This window comes from Bos indicus, chromosome 3 (genome assembly GCF_029378745.1).
Source record: "Bos indicus isolate NIAB-ARS_2022 breed Sahiwal x Tharparkar chromosome 3, NIAB-ARS_B.indTharparkar_mat_pri_1.0, whole genome shotgun sequence".
In the NCBI taxonomy this organism is placed as follows: Eukaryota; Metazoa; Chordata; class Mammalia; order Artiodactyla; family Bovidae; genus Bos; species Bos indicus.
Genome location: NC_091762.1, coordinates 33,785,730 through 33,808,888, shown reverse-complemented (window position 1 = coordinate 33,808,888; position 23,159 = coordinate 33,785,730). Strand labels below are relative to the sequence as shown.

General features: G+C 41.1%; 1 protein-coding gene across 2 annotated transcripts in view; it reads left to right on the top strand.

The window, feature by feature from the left end:
• The window catches only part of AHCYL1 (adenosylhomocysteinase like 1), a 41,036-nt gene extending 19,309 nt beyond the window's left edge, over positions 1-21,727 (top strand). The window contains exons 2-17 of one of the 2 annotated variants that reach the window (XM_070785958.1): positions 6,415-6,526; positions 8,804-8,947; positions 10,332-10,432; positions 10,841-10,943; positions 12,832-12,926; positions 13,505-13,611; positions 14,433-14,549; positions 14,805-14,868; positions 15,644-15,732; positions 16,087-16,157; positions 16,745-16,839; positions 16,919-17,017; positions 17,377-17,445; positions 17,867-17,945; positions 19,058-19,178; positions 19,682-21,727. In XM_070785958.1, coding sequence (XP_070642059.1) covers positions 6,415-6,526; positions 8,804-8,947; positions 10,332-10,432; positions 10,841-10,943; positions 12,832-12,926; positions 13,505-13,611; positions 14,433-14,549; positions 14,805-14,868; positions 15,644-15,732; positions 16,087-16,157; positions 16,745-16,839; positions 16,919-17,017; positions 17,377-17,445; positions 17,867-17,945; positions 19,058-19,178; positions 19,682-19,688 — 1,473 coding nt within the window. In that variant the 3' untranslated portion in view covers positions 19,689-21,727. Of the gene's footprint in view, positions 1-6,414; positions 6,527-8,803; positions 8,948-10,331; positions 10,433-10,840; positions 10,944-12,831; positions 12,927-13,504; positions 13,612-14,432; positions 14,550-14,804; positions 14,869-15,643; positions 15,733-16,086; positions 16,158-16,744; positions 16,840-16,918; positions 17,018-17,376; positions 17,446-17,866; positions 17,946-19,057; positions 19,183-19,681 lie in introns of those variants that run through there. The other variant, XM_070785959.1, reaches the window with a different exon arrangement.
• The last annotated feature ends 1,432 nt before the right edge of the window (positions 21,728-23,159 follow it).

The following is a 23,159-nucleotide window of genomic DNA, read 5'->3' as shown; positions in this document are numbered from 1 at the left end:
GCAGAATTGGCTTCTGGCTGTGTGTGTGTGTTTTATATCCTATTACTGTTGAGACACAGAGCCAGGTGGAGTGGGGGAGGGAGATGTGTGCTGTAGTCAGCTTGCCTGCCCACCTCCCTATAGAAACTCAGGGCCCATCTGGGGGAACTGAGAACTTAAGAAACTTGAGACAGGGAAGGAGAAGAGTGAGCAGCCAAAACCTACCAAGTTTCAGAAGACTGGTTTCTGCACCAGGGAATGGAAGAAATGACTGGAGATGGCTCTTGATTTGACTGTGTGGCCTGAGATTGATTCCCTTGAGATGAGTTGTTTTCTGATATACCTGCAGGCTACAAGTTGAGAAAAGGATGTCCTTCATCTTTGGGAAATTTATTTTGCATTATAATTGCAAGTCTGAAAGATGTTCAGATTTATATAGTCCTTGTACCAAGAAGCTAGTGTTTATTGATAACTATTTCTTTGGATTCATTTGAAATGGGAATCAGACTGATCAATGGTAAGTATTAAGAACAGGTCTTAGACCTTTTTATCCTGATAGCCATTCTCTCTTTTCCTCTGAGTGGGGAAAAAAAGGCAGATGAGAGTAAAGTCTGTAGAAGAAAGAATAAGTTAGCCAGAAGATGTGTGGGAAAAAAAGATTAGAAAAGATGTGGTTGGAATCCTGAAAGGTGTTCTAGCATACTGCTTAATAATTGCCTTTGTTAAAATTTCTAGCTTCTGATAGTCACTTTTTTGCTCAGTTGACAAGGGTTAGCTAAGAGATGTGCTGCTAAGTCACTTCAGTGCTGACCATAATTTCTAAACAGAAAAGATTGCACAGATAATATGCTGGGGACAGTGGGACATCATGTAAATTTGAGAACATCTGAGAAAACCAGTAGTGTACCAGAAAAGATAATTGGCCCTTCAAATAATCCTCAGCAGTAAGGAAGACTGAACCCTCTCTTCACTTCAAGCTATGCTTTCTTAATGATGTGTTTTCCTAATAATTGCTGTTTACCTTTGAGCCTAGTTCTTCACCCTTAGGAGGAAACCTTTCTGAGGAAATTAAAAACTATTAGATAGGCATGTGAAATAACATCTTAATAATAAGTTGTCTAGCCTAACCTCTGGTTTTTGGAGGCCTCAGTTAAACAATATCCAGATTAGGCTGTGAAGACTACAGTATCTAGCATGTTCCTAAAGAAACAGTGAAATTCCATGACAAAGCCATTTGTCATATGGCTTTGGGTTGTTATACTGTGGATCAGAACACATCTACAGATTGTAAGGGACCATATTTCCTTTCATAGCTCTTTCCTATAATAGCACCGACAACTTAGTTGGTGCCTCCTAGATGTGTTGACTAAATGAATGTAATACTCTGAGTGTTACCCTGATCACTGTCCATTGGCCATAGTATCATAGCAGAATTCTTGTGGCTGTTAATTCTGATTTAGGAGCTAGAAAGCAAAATTGGGTGGGACCTGGGAAGGAAGTGTGACTAAGCTATTTAAATATCTGAGTAGATAGACCATGTGTTTGTGGAAGTAAACTCAGCTTCTGATGGTAAAAACAGTATCAATTAGGATCAACTAAGGAATAGTATCAGAGAAGGCAATGGCACCCACTCCAGTACTCTTGCCTGGGAAATCCCATGGACAGAGGGGCCTGGTGGGCTGCAGTCCATGGGGTCGCTGAGGGTCGGACACGACTGAGTGACTTCACTTTGACTTTTCACTTTCATGCATTGGAGAAGGAAATGGCAACCCACTCCAGTGTTCTTGCCTGGAGAATTCCAGGGCTGGGGGAGCCTGGTGGGCTGCCGTCTCTGGGGTTGCGCAGAGTCGGACACGACTGAAGCGACTTAGCAGCAGCAACAAGGAATAGTATACAACTGTTTTTCTTCTCTGGAGTTGTTTTCAATTGCCTGTGATTCCTTTTTCTTGCTAAGTTCTGTAGAGCAACTCTTAGTTCACTGTCACCAGACTTACCACGAGATGGTGGTATACCATACCCCAATTTGTATCTTCAGTAGAACTTTTCTTTACCATTCTCAGTATCACATAGATAAGAGTCATCTTTTAAAAAGTGCTCTAAGATAGTTAGTATGTAAAATTGGCCTGACATTTAATTGAGTTTTTAAGGCACAGCAAGTAGACTTCCATATTTGAATGTCCTATTTGGAGAATGGGTCAGTCTGATATTTTAACCTTTCTCAGATGTGATTGATATTAGTTCAGGAATAGAGCACTGGTGGGAATTCTCTGGTGGTCCATTGGTTAGGACTTGGTGCTTTCACTGCGGTGAATCCAGATTCAGTTCCTGGTCAGGGAACCCGGATCCTACAAGCCATGTGGCATAGCCAAAAATAAACCAAAAAAAAAAAAAAGGGACATTAGTATGTTTGTTGTGTATTTGCTGTTTATGGAGGTGAGTATCAAAACACAGAATAGTTCTTTAGCATAGGACTTTTTGGTTTTCAGATCCACTTTAGATTTCAACCTATCTTCTTTCCCCTCCCTTCCATCCCCATCCTATGTCATATTTAGACCTGGCAGTCTTTACAGATCTAGATTTGAAGAAATATGAAAGCATACCAGTAAAAACTTAATAATGGTTAGAAGAAATCATAATAAATAGGAAGTAATGTAAACATAACAACTTTGTAGTCATTCTCTGTGTTTTGTTTTCACCTAAATGACCATGTTTAGCTTAAATGGAGTGAGTCCAACCCAGTTAGAAGGCTATTATTGAGATCTGATTTCACTAGAGAGAAAACTTGTGATATCTATAAATTGCTTTTGGCAGCACTGTCTTTATTTACAATGTGAAGGTGAATAACACTCCAGGTGGTACTTCACCACAGAGAAGACAGAGCTTCTTGCTGTGAAGACAGCCAGTGGAGCTTGCAGGCCTGGTGGAATCTGGCAAAGAAGCTGCATTTCACAACAGCAACTGTTGATACAGGTTCTCTTCTGCAAGTTACTCAGGGTCGAAGAGAAGACAAGGTTATCATACATCTGTGTGTATCTGAATCGTCTTATTTGTAAGCACTGAGATTATCAAAATGCTGCAAGAATAGACAGTAACCCATTCATGTCACAGCCTGAGTTAACTTTTTACCCACTTGAAATATGGACCATATTCATTATTTGAGAGTTGAGGTACTGCAGTGATTAGTAAGCCACGTGCAACAGTCTCCTATTTTTAGATGGGAAAGATTTTGCTAAGCTTTAGGCTACCGATGAGCTGTATTAATACAAGGTGGGATTATGACTGTTAGTTCTTAGGTTGCCAAAGAAATACATTTCTATCTTGACACAGCAGGCTTTCTCTCTGTTTTCTGTTTTTAAAACTGAAAAGGTTACTGCAGTTCCCTCCCCCACCCTTCCACCCCCAGGTAGGTGGTATCTGAGAATATATCCAGAACCTTTGGAACTAAAAAGAGGAACAGGGCGGGGAATTGTAACAGCCATTACAGGAAAGCGGCTTCCAAACAGGCTGCCCGTATCAGGAGCAGGGAAGCTGTTGGAGAAGGAGCTGCCTCTGCGCAGCATTGAATGGTGTTGATAGTCTCTTGACTGTGTTTTTTTTCTGCCACCAAAATAACTGCCTATTGGGTTGAAAGTCATCACCTTGGTCCTGGATTAATCCCTTCAGTAAAACTAGTTTTGTTGACTGCAGAAGTCATGTGAACACGCAGTGGGAAATCCTATTTAGAAGGGCAGATGCTGACTAGTGGCCACTTCAGTAAGTGGGTTTGTTTGGGTTTGGAAAGGCAGTTGTGTTTTTGACATTTAAGCTATTTAAAGTTTTAGTACCTAAACTTAAAAAGCTGTTTCTTCAGATGCTTAAAGGTGTTTGTTAATTAAGTTCAGGTGTAGTATATGTAGTTTCGCTTGAATCTTTAGTATTTAATTTTGAAATTTGATTGGTTTGATCTTATATAAGAAAGAAATTTGAAAGCCTCACTCATCCCACAGATAATTATTGAATGCTTTCTATGTGCAAGACCTTGGGCTAGGTGCCAAGAATATAGCTCTCTTTCCCTTCCACGCCTTTAGGATCTGTCCTTATACTTAAAAAAAAAAGTTTGTGGACTCTGCCTCCTCTCTATTTCACAAAATAACCTAAAGAAAAACCACAAAATTGAATACCTATGACATCAGTATTATTGTTCAGTTGCTCAGTCGTGTCCAACTCTTTGCAACGCCATGGACTGCAGCACACCAGTCTTCCCTCTTCTTCACCATCTCCCAGAGCTTACTCAAACTCATGTCCGCTGAGTTGGTGATGCCATCCAGCCATCTCGTCCTCTGTCGTCCCCTTCTCCTGCCTTCAATCTTTTCCAGCATCAAGGTCTTTTCCAATGAGTTGGCTCTCACATCAGGTGGCCAAAGTATTGGAGCTTCAGCTTCAGCATTAGTCCTTTTAATGAATATTGAGGATTGATTTCCTTTAGGATTGACTGATTTGATCTCCTTGCAGTCCAAAGGATTCTGAAAAGTCTTCTTCAACACCACAGTTCAAAAGCATCAGTTCTTTGACACTCAGCCTTCTTTATGGCCCAACTCTCACATCCATACATGACTACTGGAAAAACCATAGCTTTGACTATACGGACCTTTGTTGGCAAAGTAACGTCAGCATGGTTTTTCCAGTAGCCATGTATGGATGTGAGAGTTTGACCGTAAAGAAAGCTGAACACCAAAGACATCAGTATTCTCTGCTTTGATTCTTGACATAAAAACACAAATCTTGATTCTCTTGATTCCCTCTTCCTTACTTTTTCCTCCTAATTCAGTAATCGCCTTGTTCGCGTTTAGCTGCACATTTAAGCCTGACTCTTACACTACCACCAGCTGCTGCCCTAGCCGGAGGGTACATGAGACAGGGGGAACCTTTAGCAGAGGTAAATAATGGACAGTTTACTAATGCTGGCTTCAAAATGCCTGTAACCAGGCTGCCAGCATTATGGAGAGAAGATTTTCATCTGTAATCGGTTACATTTCCAGTAATAGGTTACTTTTCCAGTTGTTTGCTGAAAACAGCTTAATGAATTCTCCGTGGGAACCTTTTCAGATTTAGTCAGATTGTGAGGAGAAGCTTGATTCAAGTTCTCAAACTTGAATTGTTTCTCAATTCAGAATCTCAAGTTCTGTTTTTCAGCTGAGGTTGAGGTTTATTTTACATTTCAAAGAAAGGGTTTATCAGTTTAAACAGGAATTCAGGAAGGTCTAAAACACTTAATAGAGTGTTTTCCTACACTTTAGAAACACTCATGAATTTATCTATAAATAATTTTAATTGTAAGCTGTTTGCCATTTATTAAAGCCAGTTGTTCCAAGTATCCTTTCCACAGTTATATTGTTCTGCTTTATTTCATTTAAGAAAGGTTTAAACCTAGAGTTTACCAAGTTATTATTTTCTCCTTCCTTCAAATTAGTTGGAATTTATTATGGTGTGTGTTTTTAAATTTTTATTAGGATATTCTAGTATTTTACTGGATATAGCAGGCTCTGGTGTTATTCCATTGCCTTTGTAAAGGATAGGTGTATGACTGGACTCTGGCTATTGGCACCTCCATGCCCATCACCATTTAAGGCATCTCTTCATAATCTTTTCAAGTAACAAAACCATTGCTAACTTCAGGATAAGATATGCTACAAGAGAATATTCTGAAATAAAAAACAAGAAGAAGCCCTAAGAGATTATGCCTGCTTTTTGATAGAGTTGTGAACAAGGGGGTAAAGAGTTTAATGTGTCAAGGTTATAAGAGGAAAGAAAACTTTATGGAATATGAGAAAGAAGACCTGTAAAATTAAACAAATGCTGAACAAAGTTGGATCTTAAGCTTTCTCTCTCTGCTCCCCTTCTCCCCCCTCCCCCCACCAATTCTGCTGAAACTTTTGAGAAGAGATAGTAATTGGCATTTTGGGAGGAGTCAAAGAAGAGCTTCTGCCATCCTCATTTCTGGTGGAAGAATTGCTGATTTAGTAGGAGCCACATAATAACATTAGGGCTTCCTTGATAGCTCAGTTGGTAAAGAATCGGCCTGCAATGCAGGAGACCCTGGTTCGATTCCTGAGTCGGGAAGATCCACTGGAGAAGGGAGAGGCTACCCACTCCAATATTCTTGGGCTTCCCATGTGGCTCAGCTGGTAAAGAATCCACCAGCAGTGTGGGAGACCCGGGTTCAATCCTTCAGTTGGGAAGATCCCCTGGAGAAGGGAAAGGCTACCCACTCCAGTATTCTGGCCTGGAGAATTCCATGGACTGTAGTCCATGGGGTCGCAGAGTTGGACACTACTGAGCCACTTTCACTTTCACATGGTAACATTAACTTTAAGGGAGACATTGTATGGCCTTTAAAAATGAAACATTTCATAGAATCCTTGTTTTAAGTTTCAACTTTTCATCTTCCTCTTACAGCAAATTCAGTTTGCTGATGACATGCAGGAGTTCACCAAATTCCCCACCAAGACTGGCCGACGATCTTTGTCTCGCTCTATCTCTCAGTCCTCCACTGACAGCTACAGTTCAGGTAGGTGTGAACTCCTTGTTCTCTCTGATCTCTCGTCCCTGTTCCAGAGCCTTGAGCTAGTGCTCTACCCAGTTCTCTTCACGTATCTAGGATCTGAAAATGCCTCATGTCAGGACTGCCCATCTTTGTGCTAAAAGCTGATAACTAGCGGGTGGCAATGGGAATGTTCCCAGCCAGGCTTGTAGCTGGAGAAGCTTTTGTCGTCTTGAGACTTTCCTCCCCTGATGATTTCTGATTGTGGTTTGTGGCCAGTGCGTGGTTGATAGTACTGGGCCAGTTCCCATTCCCACGTTTACTGCCCACATCGAGAAGGGAGAGAATCATTTTGGCTGACAGAACTGGCCTTGAAAAAGAGGTATACTTTGGAAGCATAATTTCTGATTTCTTTGTTTAAGATATACCCTGCCACCTATTTTTTTTCTTGCCTTTTAACTGCATGAATCATCACAAAAAATTGGTATTTCACTCTTTTTAGTTACTAGGCTACCCTTGATGTTGAAGTATCCTCCCCTGTTAATCTCTGGAGTGGGAAAGAGTCCAATTTACATGGCTCCAGCTGTTTCTTTTTAGTTTTCCTCTCCTATCTTAACCTTATATAATCTTTTTTATATAAAAAAAAGTAATCTTTTTTTTTTTTTTGCTTTGAATTGTGCTGTTCTCAACTTTAGAGGAGAGTATCAGAAAATTACCATGGAAAAGGATATACAATCTTAGTTTGAGTACTGGAGGAAATGGGGCATATAATCCAACCCCCTCAATGTTCAACTTGAGGAAACATTGTTAAAAGATTAAAAGGCTTGCTTGCCCAAGGTCATAGATTGCTGTAAATGTCAGCAAAGGAATTTGTACCAAAAGCCGTTTCTTCTCTTTTGCCAGAGTCTTGTTTGCATTGTATTATTAACTTAAGGACTGGGCTTGAGGTACAAGGACTTTTAAAAAATAAACAAACAGTTTTTGGAAACTTCTCCTCTGCCCTGTGCCACTACGCTGTGTCCCCCCCATGGACAGGATACGCAGACAAGTACGAATGGCAGTGTATGCACATGGTCTAGTTCGAAGAGAAGGGAACGTGCACACTCACTGTGGGCCTGTGTGCAAGGAAAGTTCCAGATATAACGGCTGTCATAAATGAAAAAGTGTCCTGGAGTGAGATAGATACAAAAAGTGATAGGTGACAAGCAGGCTAGTTATAGCTAAGAAAGAAAAAATTTTGAAAGATTGAGTTATAAGAGAAAATTGAGATGAGTGACAAAAGCTTTAAGGAAGTTTTAAAGATCTTGATGGCCATGTTTTATGGGGACCTAGTAGAGCATTTTAAAAAGCTTAGTGAGAGAGTTAGATTGTGCTAGTGGGTAGATAACCTTTAGTACTATTTGTGCTGGCTGGACAGAGGAGGATGTGTATGTAGCACTCTGAGAGACCTGGTATACTGGGTCTGTGATGAGGAAAATGGAAAAGGAGTGATTTGAAAGGTAAAGAGTGACTGTTCTATGTCCTCCTGCATGTCTATCTGAAAGGACTTCTTTAGTGTTTTGTGAGGCTGCTTATATAAAGTTGAATGTCTTGAGTGGTCTCAGGGCTGGCAATAGAACCGGAGCTGCTTATCTTTTGTGTCATTTCTCTGTTCCTCGGTGCAACCTAGTGTAAAATCTCTAAAAGATTTTATAATAAAAGATTATCTTATTGTTTGTATCCTTTTGCATTAATGGGTCTCAGAGTTTGGTCCTCTAAACAGCGATATCAGCAGCACCTGTTTGAAATGTTAATTCCTGGGTGCCACCTGAGACCTACCGAATGGGAATTTCTGGCAGTGGGACCTAGCCTTCTGTGTTTCAGTGCACCTTCCATGTGATTCTGGTATATGCTTTAGATATTTTGAGAACTGGTGATCTATGGAAATAGCATTCCTTATATGCCCTAAATTACTCTTCCATTTTCGCCATGTCTGGTTCCAGTCCCAGTTGGGACCAAGCACCTCATGAGCTGGTGCATATTTTGGGATCAGTAGCTCCTTATCACAGGCATTGATGGCAGAATTATCAGAATGGGTAAAAGAGCCACAACACTGAAGGATCTACAGGAGTTTCATTCATACCATTTCTTAGACCTGAAGTAGAATGGAGAGTGATGTAAAAGGTAGAACAGAGAGTGATGTTAAAGGTGGCTCCAATTAAGAGCATTTGCTTAACTTAAATGAGAGTCCTTTGGGGACTGCACCCTGTGGAGTTGGGGCCATTGAGGTTTTTCTTTCCTCATTTCTTTCTTTCCTGGCTTTAGCTGCATCCTACACAGATAGCTCTGATGATGAGGTTTCCCCCCGAGAAAAGCAGCAAACCAACTCCAAGGGCAGCAGCAATTTCTGTGTGAAGAACATCAAGCAGGCAGAATTTGGACGCCGGGAGATTGAGATTGCAGAGCAAGGTAAAGAAAGGGAGTGGGTTGGGGACCAGAAGCAACCCACTTGCTGGTCATCAGGATGCACAAACAATTTAAGGCTTGAAAGCTAACGAAAGTCTCCTGGGAAACTCCAATATCCTGGACATAAACAGCTCTCTCTGTATGGAGCTGTTTATGTAACAGCTCTCTCTGTATGGAGCTTGAGCCTCAGGATTCTTGTTCTTGTTCTCTCTGCTGCTTCCTGTTCTCAGCGTGTGGTAATTACACAGAGTAGTTTCTCTTTTCCTCCCCCATGACACCATATTCAGAGATCTGCTTGCAGAGTCAGCAAGTCCTGGATCAGTACCTAGTGGTTAGTTCTGCGGGATCCTTCCATCGCTGCCAATCTCAGAGACCCAGATTTCTCAGAAGTAGCAAATGTTGGGAGGGTTTTCAGCTAAGGATGTGGTGACCTAGGGTCTCTTTTGATCTTTGATCCTGAGCACCCTCTGCTGGATCAAGAGTAAAAATAATTTGACCATCAGTTAAATCTTGGTTTCTCTACCCAGCCCCACTCAAAATAATGTCTCTTTACTTTTGTTGCTTTCACACTGGAAACATGTTCTATACTGGGCGGGAGTACAGAACTCAGAAAAACTGACAGAATAGGATTAGACAGCATAGAAAAACAGAAGCAAGTGGCGTCTGCTGATGCAAAGTCTTTCTTCCAGGTCTGATGATTTTACTCTGTAGGAATCCATTAGCCAGTGACATAACTATTCCTTCTTCTCCCAAAGGAAGGATGACACTCACCTTCCACTTTTGAGAATTTGACTACATATAAGCCCTCTACAGGCTTCCCTGGTGCCTCAGATGGTGAAGAATCTGCCTGCAATGCAGTATACCTGGGTTTGATCCCTGGGTTGGGAAGATCCCCTGGGGAAGGGAATGGCTATCCACTCTAGTATTCTTGCCTGTGAAATCCCATGGACAGAAGAGTATAATGGGCTACAGTCCATGGGGTCACAAAGAGTCAGACACAACTGAGTGACTAACACTTTCACTTTTCACTTTCAAGCCCTCTACATATAAGGCTGAAACAGTAGAGGAAGAGAGAAATTCCAGGTGGTTAGACGACAACTCCCTGCCTCCTCTTGTTCTGCAGTTGAAGCTGCTGGACATCAAATAAATATGCTTAGAGGGAATTCCCTGGTGGTTCAGTGGTTAGGACTCTGTGCTCTTACTGACAAGGGCCCAGGTTCAGTCCCTGATTGGGAACTAAAGTTCCACAAACTGTGTGGCAAGGCCAAAAAAAAAAAAAATAGTTTTTCTCCCTTACCTCACCACATCTCTGCCCTAGATGTTGCTGGGGCAGAAATTAATGATCTCACTAGTGCAGACCTAGCTCAAATCCTCTGTTCTTTCACAGACATGTCTGCTCTGATTTCACTCAGGAAACGTGCTCAGGGGGAGAAGCCCTTGGCTGGTGCTAAAATAGTGGGCTGTACACACATCACAGCCCAGACAGCGGTGAGTTTGATGGGAGAAAATGATGGACTTCTGGTGGTGGGTTGAGGAGGGGCGTGGTGATTTTTTTTGTTTGCTTTTCCTTCCCTACCTAACCTCCAAATGCTGACTACCAACTGAACCTTCCAGTTACACTATAACGGGGTTTTCTACTTTGATTGTATAGCTTACTTTTAACAAACCTGCCTTAGGGAGATCTAGAGTTGCAAAATATGATAGCTATAAATATGTTATTCAGATTACCTATTTTGGGTAAAGGTAGATTCCAGTTTATTAAGTAGGGGATTACACCCTTTTGTTACTTCCCAGTGTTGCACCTGTTGCCACTGAGTTCCTAGGTGGTATTCTCTTAATCAGCACTCCTGTCTGGGCCTCATCTTTCTCACTGTGTCTCTTTACACATCTATGTAGGTGTTGATTGAGACACTCTGTGCCCTGGGGGCACAGTGCCGTTGGTCTGCCTGCAACATCTACTCCACTCAGAATGAGGTGGCTGCAGCACTGGCTGAGGCCGGTAAGTTCAGCTGTTTTTCACTGACTTTACCTCAAAGTAAATATCCAAACATAATTTTTACATACCAGTATTATCTTTACTGTCATGTATGTCTAGGAGCTATAAAATGTAGAGGATAATAAAAAATGTCAAAAGGAAGGAAATGGACAGTGAAGATCCAGATCCATAATGGAACATTATATAGTCATTTAAAATGATCTTTGTACCCATTCACTTTTTTAAAAAGTGATCTTTGTAAAGAATCTAATATGTGGAGAAATGCCTAATTCTAATATTAAATGAATAAAAACTTTAAACTATGTGAGCTATATGAGTATGAGCTCAGCTGGTCTCCTTTCACAAAAGTTTCATCACTTTTGAGAGGACACAAGAAGTACCTTGTGTTCATTAGATCTGATAGTTCATTAGATAATTTGGTGTTCAGTATTGAACTGAAAATATATGAACTAGTTATGCGTTCAGTTAAACAGAAAACAATTTTTATTGTTAAAATGTTCAAAGGAAAATCACTCTGAAGGTTTTTAAGGTTCTTCCACTTTCCTGTGATCCTCAGAAAGCAACTGTATCTCACTTTTGTTTTTCTTCTCTACTCTTTTCAGATATCTATTGCAGAAAATTTTAGAGGTTCCCAAAAAAACCTAAAATCCTGCTACACAGAGATAATATATTATCTCCTTTTTTTATTATCATATATTATGATATATGATCGGAGAAGGCAATGGCCCCCCACTCCAGTACTCTTGCCTGGAAAATCCCATGGATGGAGGAGCCTGGTGGGCTGCAGTCCATGGGGTTGCTAAGAGTCGGACATGACTGAGCGACTTCACTTTCTCTTTAAACTTTCATGCATTGGAGAAGGAAATGGCAACCCACTCCAGTGTTCTTGCCTGGAGAATCCCAGGGACAGGGGAGCCTGGTGGGCTGCCGTCTATGGGGTCGCACAGAGTTGGACACGACTGAAGTGACTTACCATAGCATAGCATAGCATGATATATGATAAATATATTTCTCATTTTTTCTGTTCACTTTTTACAGAGATGAAATAAGTCTCAGTATATGTCCAATTTTATAACCTAAATATAACATCTTCAGAAGTAGTTTCCATGTCTCTCAAAAATTTGACAGTATCATTTATAATAGTCATGTGACCATGTGATTTTTTACTTCACTATTTTCCTAATGTTGAACATTTAGGTTGTTTCATGATATTTGCTAACATAAACAATGTAATGAACAACTTCGTTTTGATTCCCGCTTCATTTTATCTCCTTAGAAGAAAGTTCCATATAAAAAATGACCAAAGAGGGGCTTCCCTGATGGCTCAGTGGTAAAGATTCCACCTGCCAATACAGGAGACATGGGTTTGATCCCTGATCCAGGAAGATCCCACATGCCACAGAGCAGCTAAGCCCGTGCGCCACAACTATTGAGCCTGTGCTCTAGAGCTTGGGAGCCACAACTACTGAGCCCATGTGCTAAACTACTGAAGCCTGTATGCTCTAGAATCCATACTCCAAAACAGGAGAAGCCACCACAATGAGAAGCCCACATGCCTGCAAGTAGAGAGTAGTCCCTGCTCGCCGCTACTGGAGAAAAGCCCATGCAGCAACGGAGACCCAGCACGGCCAAAAATAAATAAATAAAATCATTTAAAAGAAAAATTTGGCCAAAGAGAATAACATTTAAGGTTCTAAAATACTTTTAAAAATAAAAATCCCTTAAATTCTTAACTGATTTCTGGACTAAATGCTCTTTTAACTTTTTGCCCTTCCTAAGTTGTTTCCTTTCCAGAGTAATTTCCATAGCCTTTTTCTCTTCAGATCTCAGAGATGTTGGTGTAGGACACTGCCCAAAGGAGGAATCAGCTGATTTGTTTTCATCTCTACAGGAGTTGCAGTGTTTGCTTGGAAGGGCGAGTCAGAAGATGACTTCTGGTGGTGTATTGACCGCTGTGTGAACATGGATGGGTGGCAAGCCAATATGGTAATAATGCATATTCATCCTATACTTTTGACAATGGATTTCTTTCCTTTTTTCCCTCAAAGCATGGTTCCCTAAATATGTTTTGGATGTTTGGTCTTACGCACTTACTTTGTTGCCAAAGTGTTTAGCTTGATAGCTTTTCAAAATGGGTCTCAGTGCTGAATGGAAAGGCGGGGGAAGGGTAAAACCAACTGAACACATGTGGCTCAAACACAGCAGAATGAAATAGAAGAACGTGATATGGTATCTCTTTGGAGTAGAATTATGGTTTCTTTCCTTCCTGCCCCAGCTCCTTTTGTGTTCCAAGGGGCTGTATTTCAGGGCTCTAGACTAAAAATGAGTCTGTGATTAGCCTACACTACTCTTCACTGTAGCCTAGAACAAACTTAGGAATCCTTTTAACCATTTACACCAACAAATTTGACTGTGTTTCCATTATCTAAACCTGCTCTAAGGAGCTCTGAGGAGTGCTCTTCCAAAACATATAGGGCTCTCTTACTAGTGCAGAAAGTGGGTTCAAAGTTCCCCCCAGCTCTAGCAGCCTGAATGCCCATAGAAGTCTTCTGGCTGTTCTATAGATCCTGGATGATGGGGGAGACTTAACCCACTGGGTTTATAAGAAGTATCCAAACGTGTTTAAGAAGATCCGAGGCATTGTGGAAGAGAGCGTGACTGGTGTTCACAGGTAACAGACTCTGGAGTAGCTGCCCCTTGTGTCCTTGCCTCAGCAGATTCTTCTGGTCTCTTTTAGGCTTTAGGGCTGTGTTTCCGACTTGTAACTTAAATGGGAGTATTTTCATTAGATAAAACGTTTGAGTTTTTACCTTTAAAAAATCAAGGAGACCCTAAAGAAGTTATTTCAGATTCTAGTTCAGACATTTTCTCACCCATTTATTCCACTGTGATTCTCAATCAGTGCTGGGAGGTAGGGAGCGAGTATATCTTGAAAACCTGTATTTGATTTTAGATTATACTTTTATATTTAAAATAAAAAAATCTATTGTAAAACTATATGTTATACATATTATAAAAAATAAACTTGGGCAAAATATGATTTGCTTGTTGTAATACCTAAAAAAATACCTGAGAGAGTATTTCTCATTTGGGGGCACCTTGCATATGCTTAAACACACACACACACGGAACCATATCAGAATCATTGATAATCTTATTCAGAAGTAGGCGTGGGTTTTGTTTTTTTTTTTTAAAGATAGAGAAAATGCTTGGTCTAAGGAACTGTATCCCCTTTTATGGAAGAGAAGTAAATTTCTTAAATTGAAAGATTGTTTTTTTCCTTCCAAAAAAAGGAGTGGGTGTTGGGGAAGAGAAAATGAAAAGACATGAGGAGGGATAACAAGGAAATACCTTGTTTACTGATATTCTTGGGCAATAAATAAGACTGGGGAGGGCAGCACAGAGCTTGAAGAGAATTAGGCAGACTTTGCCAGTTACTGTGTTTTACCAGCTAACTTTGTTTTTGTTTTTGTGGCTTTCTTCCCCCTTTAGGCTGTATCAGCTCTCCAAAGCTGGGAAGCTCTGTGTTCCGGCCATGAACGTCAATGATTCTGTTACCAAACAGAAGTTTGATAACTTATACTGCTGCCGAGAATCCATTTTGGATGGGTAGGTTGAAACGTATAATTATTCAGATTTGTAGGAGATAAATTTGGGTTGGGTTATAATGTTAGTCTGATATCATTCCAGTTTTGCCCCCTGGTCTTCCAGTGGCTTTAAAAGTTTGTTAGAGGGGTTCTATCTCATACTGAGTCCAACCTGCTTCTAGTTGAAGTTTTCATGGGGCGTTGCCCCACACTTACTTTCAGAGGGACTGTGTTTCAGCTAATAATGTTTGAGTTGAGCCCTTGTCTATTTCCACAGCCTGAAGAGGACCACAGATGTAATGTTTGGTGGGAAACAAGTGGTAGTGTGTGGCTATGGTGAGGTAAGTAGCTGGGCCTCAGTGTCTGCCTTTTCACAGGCTTGTTACAAATGTTGAGTGAAGGAGATTTGTGTTGTCAGTGTAGAGTACTGATAGAGTTTAAAATATGCTTTTAGACAAAGTATCTCAAAATTGTAGTAAAAGTCCTTTATTCACACTTACAAATACAGACATAGGGAATGAATTAAGTGACGATTAATCAAGTTTTCCTAGAATAAGAATCTGAAGGTAACCTTCAGACCAAGCTGCTCTTCCTTGGTCCATTTCCCTGATGGTGATACTTTCATTTCCTTTATCTCTTTTACTGTCCCAGTCTCCAGCCTTTGCTATGAAATGTCTGCTAAATCACTTCTCTGATCACAATATAATCAGGATCAGTTTCTCCTCTGCTTGGATTGGAGCATCTTTGCAAGGATTTGCTAGATGATTGATGGGTTTAGGGAGGTTAATTCCCATCTCCCAGAGAGCCTATCTGCCCAAATGTGTGTGTGCTGTGCTCAGTTACTCAGTAGTCGTGTCCAACCCGTTGGACTATAGCCCACCAGGCTCCTGTGTCCGTGGGATATTCAGGCATGAGTACAGGAGTGGATAGCCATTCCCTTCTCCAGCAAGAGTACTAAAATGCGTTGCCATTTCTTACTCCAGGGGAATCTCACAAACCAGGGATCGAACCTGCATCTCCTGCATTGCAGGTGGATCCTTGACCGCTGAGCCGTCAGGGAAACCCATCCTAAATACCCACGCCTTAGTGTACCTGACTTCTGTTTTACGTCTGCAGGTGGGAAAGGGCTGCTGTGCTGCTCTCAAGGCCCTTGGAGCAATTGTCTATATCACGGAAATTGACCCCATCTGTGCTCTGCAGGCCTGGTAAGAACAGAGTGGTAATACCATTAGATTGGCTCCAGGTACTTTGTATTTCCAAGAGTTTGTGATTGATTATATTAACTAGTCCTTGGGAAAATTCCTCAAAGGAGGAGACAGCTATGATTGCTCTGTTCTCTGCATTGTAATCATAGGGCATTCATAGAGCTTCTTGGTATTTTCCCTTCCTGGATGGAATCTTGGGCAGTCTGAAGGGGCCAGTGTGTATCTCTTAGCACAGCTTATCACTTATCATTCCAGTGAGGTAGCCCTAGATCTAACTTCAGAAACAAATTTGCCTCATTTTGTGACCAGCTTCTGTCCTACTCTTACTCATAGTATTCCTTCCTTTTCTTCCAGCATGGATGGGTTCAGGGTGGTAAAGCTAAATGAAGTCATCCGGCAAGTTGATGTTGTAATAACTTGCACAGGTGAGTGTCAGAGCTTTGTGTTAGTCACTCAGTCATGTCTGACTCTTTGTGACCCCATGACTGTAACCTGCTAGGCTCTTCTGTCCATGGAATTCTCTAGGCAAGAATACTGGAGTGGATAGCCATTCCCCTCTCCAGGGGATCTTCCCGACCCAGAGATGGAACCCAGGTCTCCTGCACTGCAGGGAATTTTTTTCCTGTCTGAGCCATCAGGGAAGCCCAGCAGTGCTTTGGTATACATGAAAGAGTATTAACTGAGGTTAAATCTTGAATGTGATCTAGTTGACTTTCATATAAAGTAGGTAAGACCTGTGTCCTACATAAAAGTCTGAGAACTAGAGTAAGCAGTCAGAACCTTAACATATTTTCCAGAACAAAGAGCCTTTTTCCTTGATGTCTTTATGTACTGCTTGATCTTAAAATGAAATAACTGAACCTAAAGAGCTGTTATGCAACACACACTTCTTTGCTTGCAGTGTATACATGCTCTTCAGTGCCAGGAGTTCTTTCCCATGTTTTAACTGAAAGTCAGTCAGTACCTTTCCCCCACAGGATTTCTTTCCTCAGCTACTCTATTTTACTTTTAGGAAATAAGAATGTAGTGACACGGGAGCATTTGGATCGCATGAAAAACAGTTGTATCGTATGCAATATGGGCCACTCAAACACAGAAATTGATGTGGTAAGGTTTCTCTTACCTGTTACTAGACCTTTTTTCCTTTTTCCATTATAGCCAGTCAACTGTGCTCTCTTCCTTTCAGACCAGCCTCCGCACTCCTGAGCTGACATGGGAGCGAGTACGTTCTCAGGTGGATCATGTCATCTGGCCGGATGGCAAACGTGTCGTCCTTCTGGCAGAGGTGCACATACTGTAGGGTTCGGGCAGCACAGCAGTGTGCTTAGCACCCTTGGGGGAGGGGCGGCAGGGTAAACATATTTGGCCTGTTGTTCCCTGAGCTCTATCTTTGGATAGAAGTATATTTCTCAAATATAGTCTGGTTCCCAAAATAGAATCACTCCCTGACCACAACTGATTCATTAGTGTGTCAGATTCAGATGGACTTACAGAAAATAAGATAAAACCTAGAGTCCTGATTTGGAACTGTACTTCTACCAGCTGAGTTGAGAGGGGTATAAAGTCCTTTCTTGCATTTGCGTGGCTTTCGTGATGTGACAGGGATCACACAACTCACCCCAGGGCTCTGTTTCAACATTTCAGGGTCGTCTGCTCAATCTGAGCTGCTCCACGGTCCCTACCTTTGTTCTGTCCATCACAGCTACAACACAGGTACGTGACAGAACATCAGCCTGGCCTGCACTGAGATGCCTGGATCTGGGCCTAGACCGAGTTCCAGTGCGAGCTTGGCCTCCTGGGTTCTTAGCAACCTGTTTTCTTCAAGTTACAAGTTGTCAAGTATAGAAAATAATCGTTAGGTAGAGTCAGTATTTGTGTTCCTTTGCATTAACTATTTTCATTAGGAATACAGTGTTCCAGCGTAGTTGTATGTAGTCTGTTCTTTTATTAGGAACTAAGCAAAAACACAAATAAATCCTCTTATGATGTGTGCTGGTGTTTATTACAATCGAAGTCCTGGATGCTGCTGCTGTGGTAGTTCACTAAGTACTTACCCCAAGACCCTGTTAAACCTACTTTTATTTTAATGTCCCTAAGAAGTGTTTTTGTGTTTTCTGACCCACTTTTGCCTTAGGCTTTGGCACTGATAGAACTCTATAATGCGCCTGAGGGACGATACAAACAAGATGTATACTTGCTCCCTAAGAAAATGGGTGAGTGGAAAGAGAAACCTGTGTTGACCCCTAGATGTTGGGTGGTTTGGTAAAATGAGTATCATGAAAAGCATTGGATTTAGAGTCAGGATTATAATCCCTGTGCTGGCACTTAATGGTTTTCGGACCTCAGGACAAGTTCTAATCTCCATGAGCCTCAGTTTCTTTATCAGTAAGGTGAGAATATGTACATTGCAAAATTGTAGCAAGAAATACAGCTAATGAGTAAAGGTGCTTTAGCACAGTGGTTTAGGGTAGATGCTCTTATATCCCAAGTAGTTTTTGAAGTTCAGTAAACTTAACTACCACTGATTACAGCCCGGGACCAAAATGGAAGAAACAGAAACCAAATACAGGTTTTATTGTCCATCCTCTGTGAAACATGTAAGCAGTCTCCTGTCATTCCAGCGGTCAGCTGTGCTGTATTTACATGACACAATGCATCATCTTTAGATGCTTACCTTTCCAGATATGATGCCAATCTCCCCTCTCATTCGTCAGCCCAAACCCCTGTCCTCTTAAAGCTAAAAACCACCTTATTCTTGTCCCCTCCAGCAGCTTACTTCTGATTGCTATTTGGTTTTTAATTAATATTCATAAAGGTAAAAGCCCAGGAAGCTTATCTATGGAAAACTAATATAGTTGTGCCAGCTGCCTTAGAAATCTGTGATCCAAAGATTTGAAGCCATTATGGATCTTACCCTAAGTAAATGTTGATGACTAATTCTTTTGAGCTCACCAGGATCCACCTTGACTCTGAATTTGACTATAATTCAGCTAAGGAAATTGCTGCAGGAAGGTGAGGGTAGTCCATGGTATGTTGGCCATTGAGGTGAACCCAGAAGCTTTGCCAGAGAAGAATGGGGCGGTACAAGTTGCCGTACCACCCTAGCAAATGGCTTTCTTAATACATTCTGGTTGTACTGAAAGATACCTTAAAGACAACTTTGAGTGTTTTTTTTAATTAGGCGAATATTTCAAGTTAGATTCTTCCAGTGTTATTCCAAGCCTTGTCCTCTCTCTCAGAAAGCTTCAGATGAAGTAATAGGAGGTTATGCCCTGAGAGGCATATTTTATATGGAGTCTGCTCCCTGCTGCTTTGTTCTTCTTAGATGAGTACGTTGCCAGCTTGCACCTGCCATCATTTGATGCCCACCTGACAGAGCTGACAGATGACCAAGCAAAATATCTGGGACTCAACAAAAATGGGCCATTCAAACCCAATTATTACAGGTAACTTGGGGGAAAGTAAATGAAAAGATGTTGTCCCTGATATTATGCCAAGCAGACTTTTCTAAATAGTAGTATAGCTGATTTTGAAATATACAAGAACTCTGTCCCACACTAAAAAGTAAACAGAAAAAGTATTTATCTAGTAGTAAATGTAAAGAAGTCAGCATTTTCTAAAATTTTGGAGCTTGAGCCTTCCCCTCAGAGATTCTGATAGAGTTAGTCTAGAATGGGGCCCAGGCTTATTTTGTAAAACTTCTTCAGATTATTCTAACATATTGTCACATTGAAAATCACTGACTTATTAGGGAGCAGGAGAGAAAGCTAGAGATGGCATTGTTGGAAATCCTGTGGAAGTACAGTGAGAAATGATCCGTGGGGAATGACTGCAGGAATCCCTGGCCTGTGCGAGGGAAGACCCTGGAGAGTGTTCTCTGTTTTTGATTCTTCTCTTGGAACTCTCATGTGGAAGACACAAGTGCTAACCAGTCACTCTTTCTTTACAGATACTAATGGACCATATTACCAAGGACCAGAACACATGAACCACACAATTCTAAAAGAAATATTTTTTAAAATAACTTTTATTTTCTTCTTAATCCTTTCCTTTTGATTTTTTTTTCCTATAATTTCTTTCTTGTTTTTTTTTTTTCATCTCATTATCCAAGTTCTACAGACCACGCAGGAACTTGCTTCATGGCTCTTTAGATGAAACTGAGATTAAAGATTTCTCACCCTAGTCACTAAAGAAGGATTTTACTCTCCCAGCCCAGAAAGGTGATCCTTTCTTTTGCATTTCTGGGGACTTAATAGTCTTAATTGGGTACCTTATTAACAGGAGACGCTAAGGTACCGTCTGTGTGGAACAATCTGCAATGTCTAAATTGCCTTAAAAGAGCCCATTTCTCAGCTGCTGGAATCAGTGCTCTTTCACTTCTTCAGAGGAGCAGGGATGGTACCTACCAGGCAGGTAGGTTAGATGTAGGTGGTGCATGTTAATTTCCCCTAGATGTTCCAAGCCCTGTTTCCTGTGTAAAGGTGGTATGTTTGGTTCAGAGATGTGTACTAGTGAGTGTTGCTTGTTAAGATCCAGTAGGCCCACTTGGATTTAGTACAGCCCTTCCTCCGCTTCCCACCAGACCTCTCATTTTCCAGGTTTTTAACCAGACTATTCTGTTCAGTTGAATTTTGTCCCCTAGCATTTATTTCTGTTTCTGTTTTAGGGTTTTTTGTTTGTTTTTTAAGTAAGAAAAACGTTTAGTCTTAATATTGAGGAGCTGCTTGAGTGATTAGTTATTATCAGTTTATCTTTTGAACCTTTGGAGCTAAAAGTGCAGAGTTGAGTCTAGAGAAATGCTGATTTCAAACTCTGATAATCCCAGTTTCTAGCCCATAGTTCATAGCATCAATGAACTGAGGCCATAATAGCGGATTTTATCAGCTCTGCCCATCAGCTTGTGCTGGAAGCAAATTTCTTGAGTCATTAGTCAGTATATAGCACTGAACTCTCTTTAAGAGCAAATTTCTGATCAGCTGTGCTTCTGCAATTTAAAATATTTAAAGGGAGATAGGTGTGGATGGGAGGAGGAAGGCTAAATTGGGCCAGGGCGAAGGAAATCGGCTCTGTTTAACTTGTCTGGGACATTAGGCCCCATATAACTTTAGTTTTACAGAAGTAGTACCACTTTTGATTTACACGTGACACAGAAAATGTATGAACTGAGACCTCAAAGGGCAGTTTGTGCATAGAGTAATCGGTATGTCCTGGCTCACACTCTGTAAGAATCCCCAGAAAGGCTCTTAGAAATCAGAAAGATGATGTATTCCCCTGCCATGAACCCTGCTTACCAGCATTTCTGCATGGTCAGATGAGCTTTATGCTCATGAGCTTTAAGTGCATAATTATCCAGGATTCTAAATCCTCAACTTGTTGTAGCTTGTGATCCTTCAAAGTTGGGTCAGGCATTAGTGCTAGATACTAGAAATTTTCATTTCCCTGTTGCTATTGATCAGAGAGACAGGCATTAATTAAAAACAGAAATATAAGAAAGGAAAGCTTCCACCCTGTGACTTCCTATCAGGGGACAGTGATCTTGCCAAAAATTTTTTCCCTTTCTTTTTTCTCCCTACCCTTCCCACTCCTTGCCAATGCAACCATGCTTTCTTCTTTGTAGATGCTAAGAGTTTAAGCCCTTTTCCCAGGGCATTTAACCAGCCAATCAGAACAGCACATCCTTTAGGGGAGATAACCTGGCCAACAGTGGTATCCATCATGTCAGCTCTGCTAGAGGGATGGGGCTCAGGTCCTGCTGCCCTCTGGCCTGCCCCCTGCTCCCATATCTATTACTGTGTCCATAGGAATACTCGGTAAGGGCTCCGTCTCTGTCAAGCCATGTAACAAAGGACACTGTGGGAAAATGTCTGGCATCAGAGGGAGCATGTGGAGAGGAACTTAGGAGGAACAAGTTTATTTTGTATTGAATGATTTTTAATGAATGCAATATTAATCCTTGCAGATGAGCAATAATCATTAAAGTCAATTAAAATGATAAGACCTTATTGGAATCCTGTGTCATTCTTGGTTGAACAACACCTTCATTTAGAATCTGTTTTCCAAGATGAGAGAAGTCATGGGTCAGTTAGCAATATCTAAGAGATTTTTTAGGACCTAGTATGTAGAGGAAGAGGCTAGATGCAGAGTTCCTCAGTAATATCTTAAATTTGTGTCTGCTCTGTGCCCAGCATTGGGCCTGCACACTTTCACTTTAACTTCGTTCCTGCACCTTGCTGCCTAAAATTCAGGCCTCCTCAGATACACAGTCCCCTTCATAAGACCCTGTACCTAATTCTTAAAAAATGCCTCCAAAGTTACATAAGCTTTAGCCCATCCCCACCCCACACCATACCTGTATCCATCTCTGAAGTAGTCTCCATATTTTCTGATTTAACAGTGTATCTGTTAATATTGTTCAAAAGTAATACCCTTTCTATTTTATTAAACTGATCCCAGTGTTGATTTTGCAGTGCAGATTGGTAAAATGAGTGTTTTTAGTTCTGCAAGGTTTTATCCATGCAAATAAATGCAAATATAAGATAAACTTCATGTTGCCTAGAGTTAAACTTTTAAAAAAAACTGTTTCCTGAATCTGATAACTTTATAAAAAGTTTATTATGATGGGAAAATATTTGAAAATTAAGTGTTTGAATATAAAGAATTTAAATGAACTGTTGACTGTGCAGTTTTATAAAATTAATTCTTCAACGTGTCTTTTATTGCTTTCTATGCGCTAGGATCTGTTTTAAATATTCGGGATACAAGTGAAACGAGGAGCTCTTCCTTTACCCACAGTTCAGCATTAGGTAGGGCTGCTATCCAAATGGGTTCCCAGCCTGGGATATGTGGGTGAGAGCTGGGATGTGGCCTAGTGCTGGGAGTCTCCCTGCACTTGGGGTGGGGAGGACAGCCATGCAGGAAAGGGATGGCAATGTTGGAGTGTGTAGGAACAGGGAACTTGATTAAACCAGAAGAAATGCTAAGGCTATTGGAAGCCAGCTATCTGATTTTTAGAGGAGTTGTTAGAAAGGGAAAAGACTAGAACAAACTCTAGTGTTGAGTTTGAATAGGAGCTACAGGGTTTTGGTGTGAACTCATGAATTTCAGCATAAAGAAATAGGGGAATGGGTGTTTGTACAAACATTCCCTGGCTCTGTCTACTAAGTGAGCCTTGGAGCAGCAGTTCCCCTCTTCCTCCAGTGCACTGCATGCTCTAGCATCCAGATTCAAGCATTACATTCTCCACTTAAAGGAGTGAGGACTCTGGAGAAATGGCTGATTCTATGGCTGTGCAGAAGTACATGAAGAGCAGGAAAGCAAGGAAGTACTCAAAGAATGATTGCATGTCAAAAGGACACAGAAACCGATATTTAAGGGCAAATCTGGAAAAATCTGAGCACCCAAGTAATGGTTTATAAAGCACTGAATAG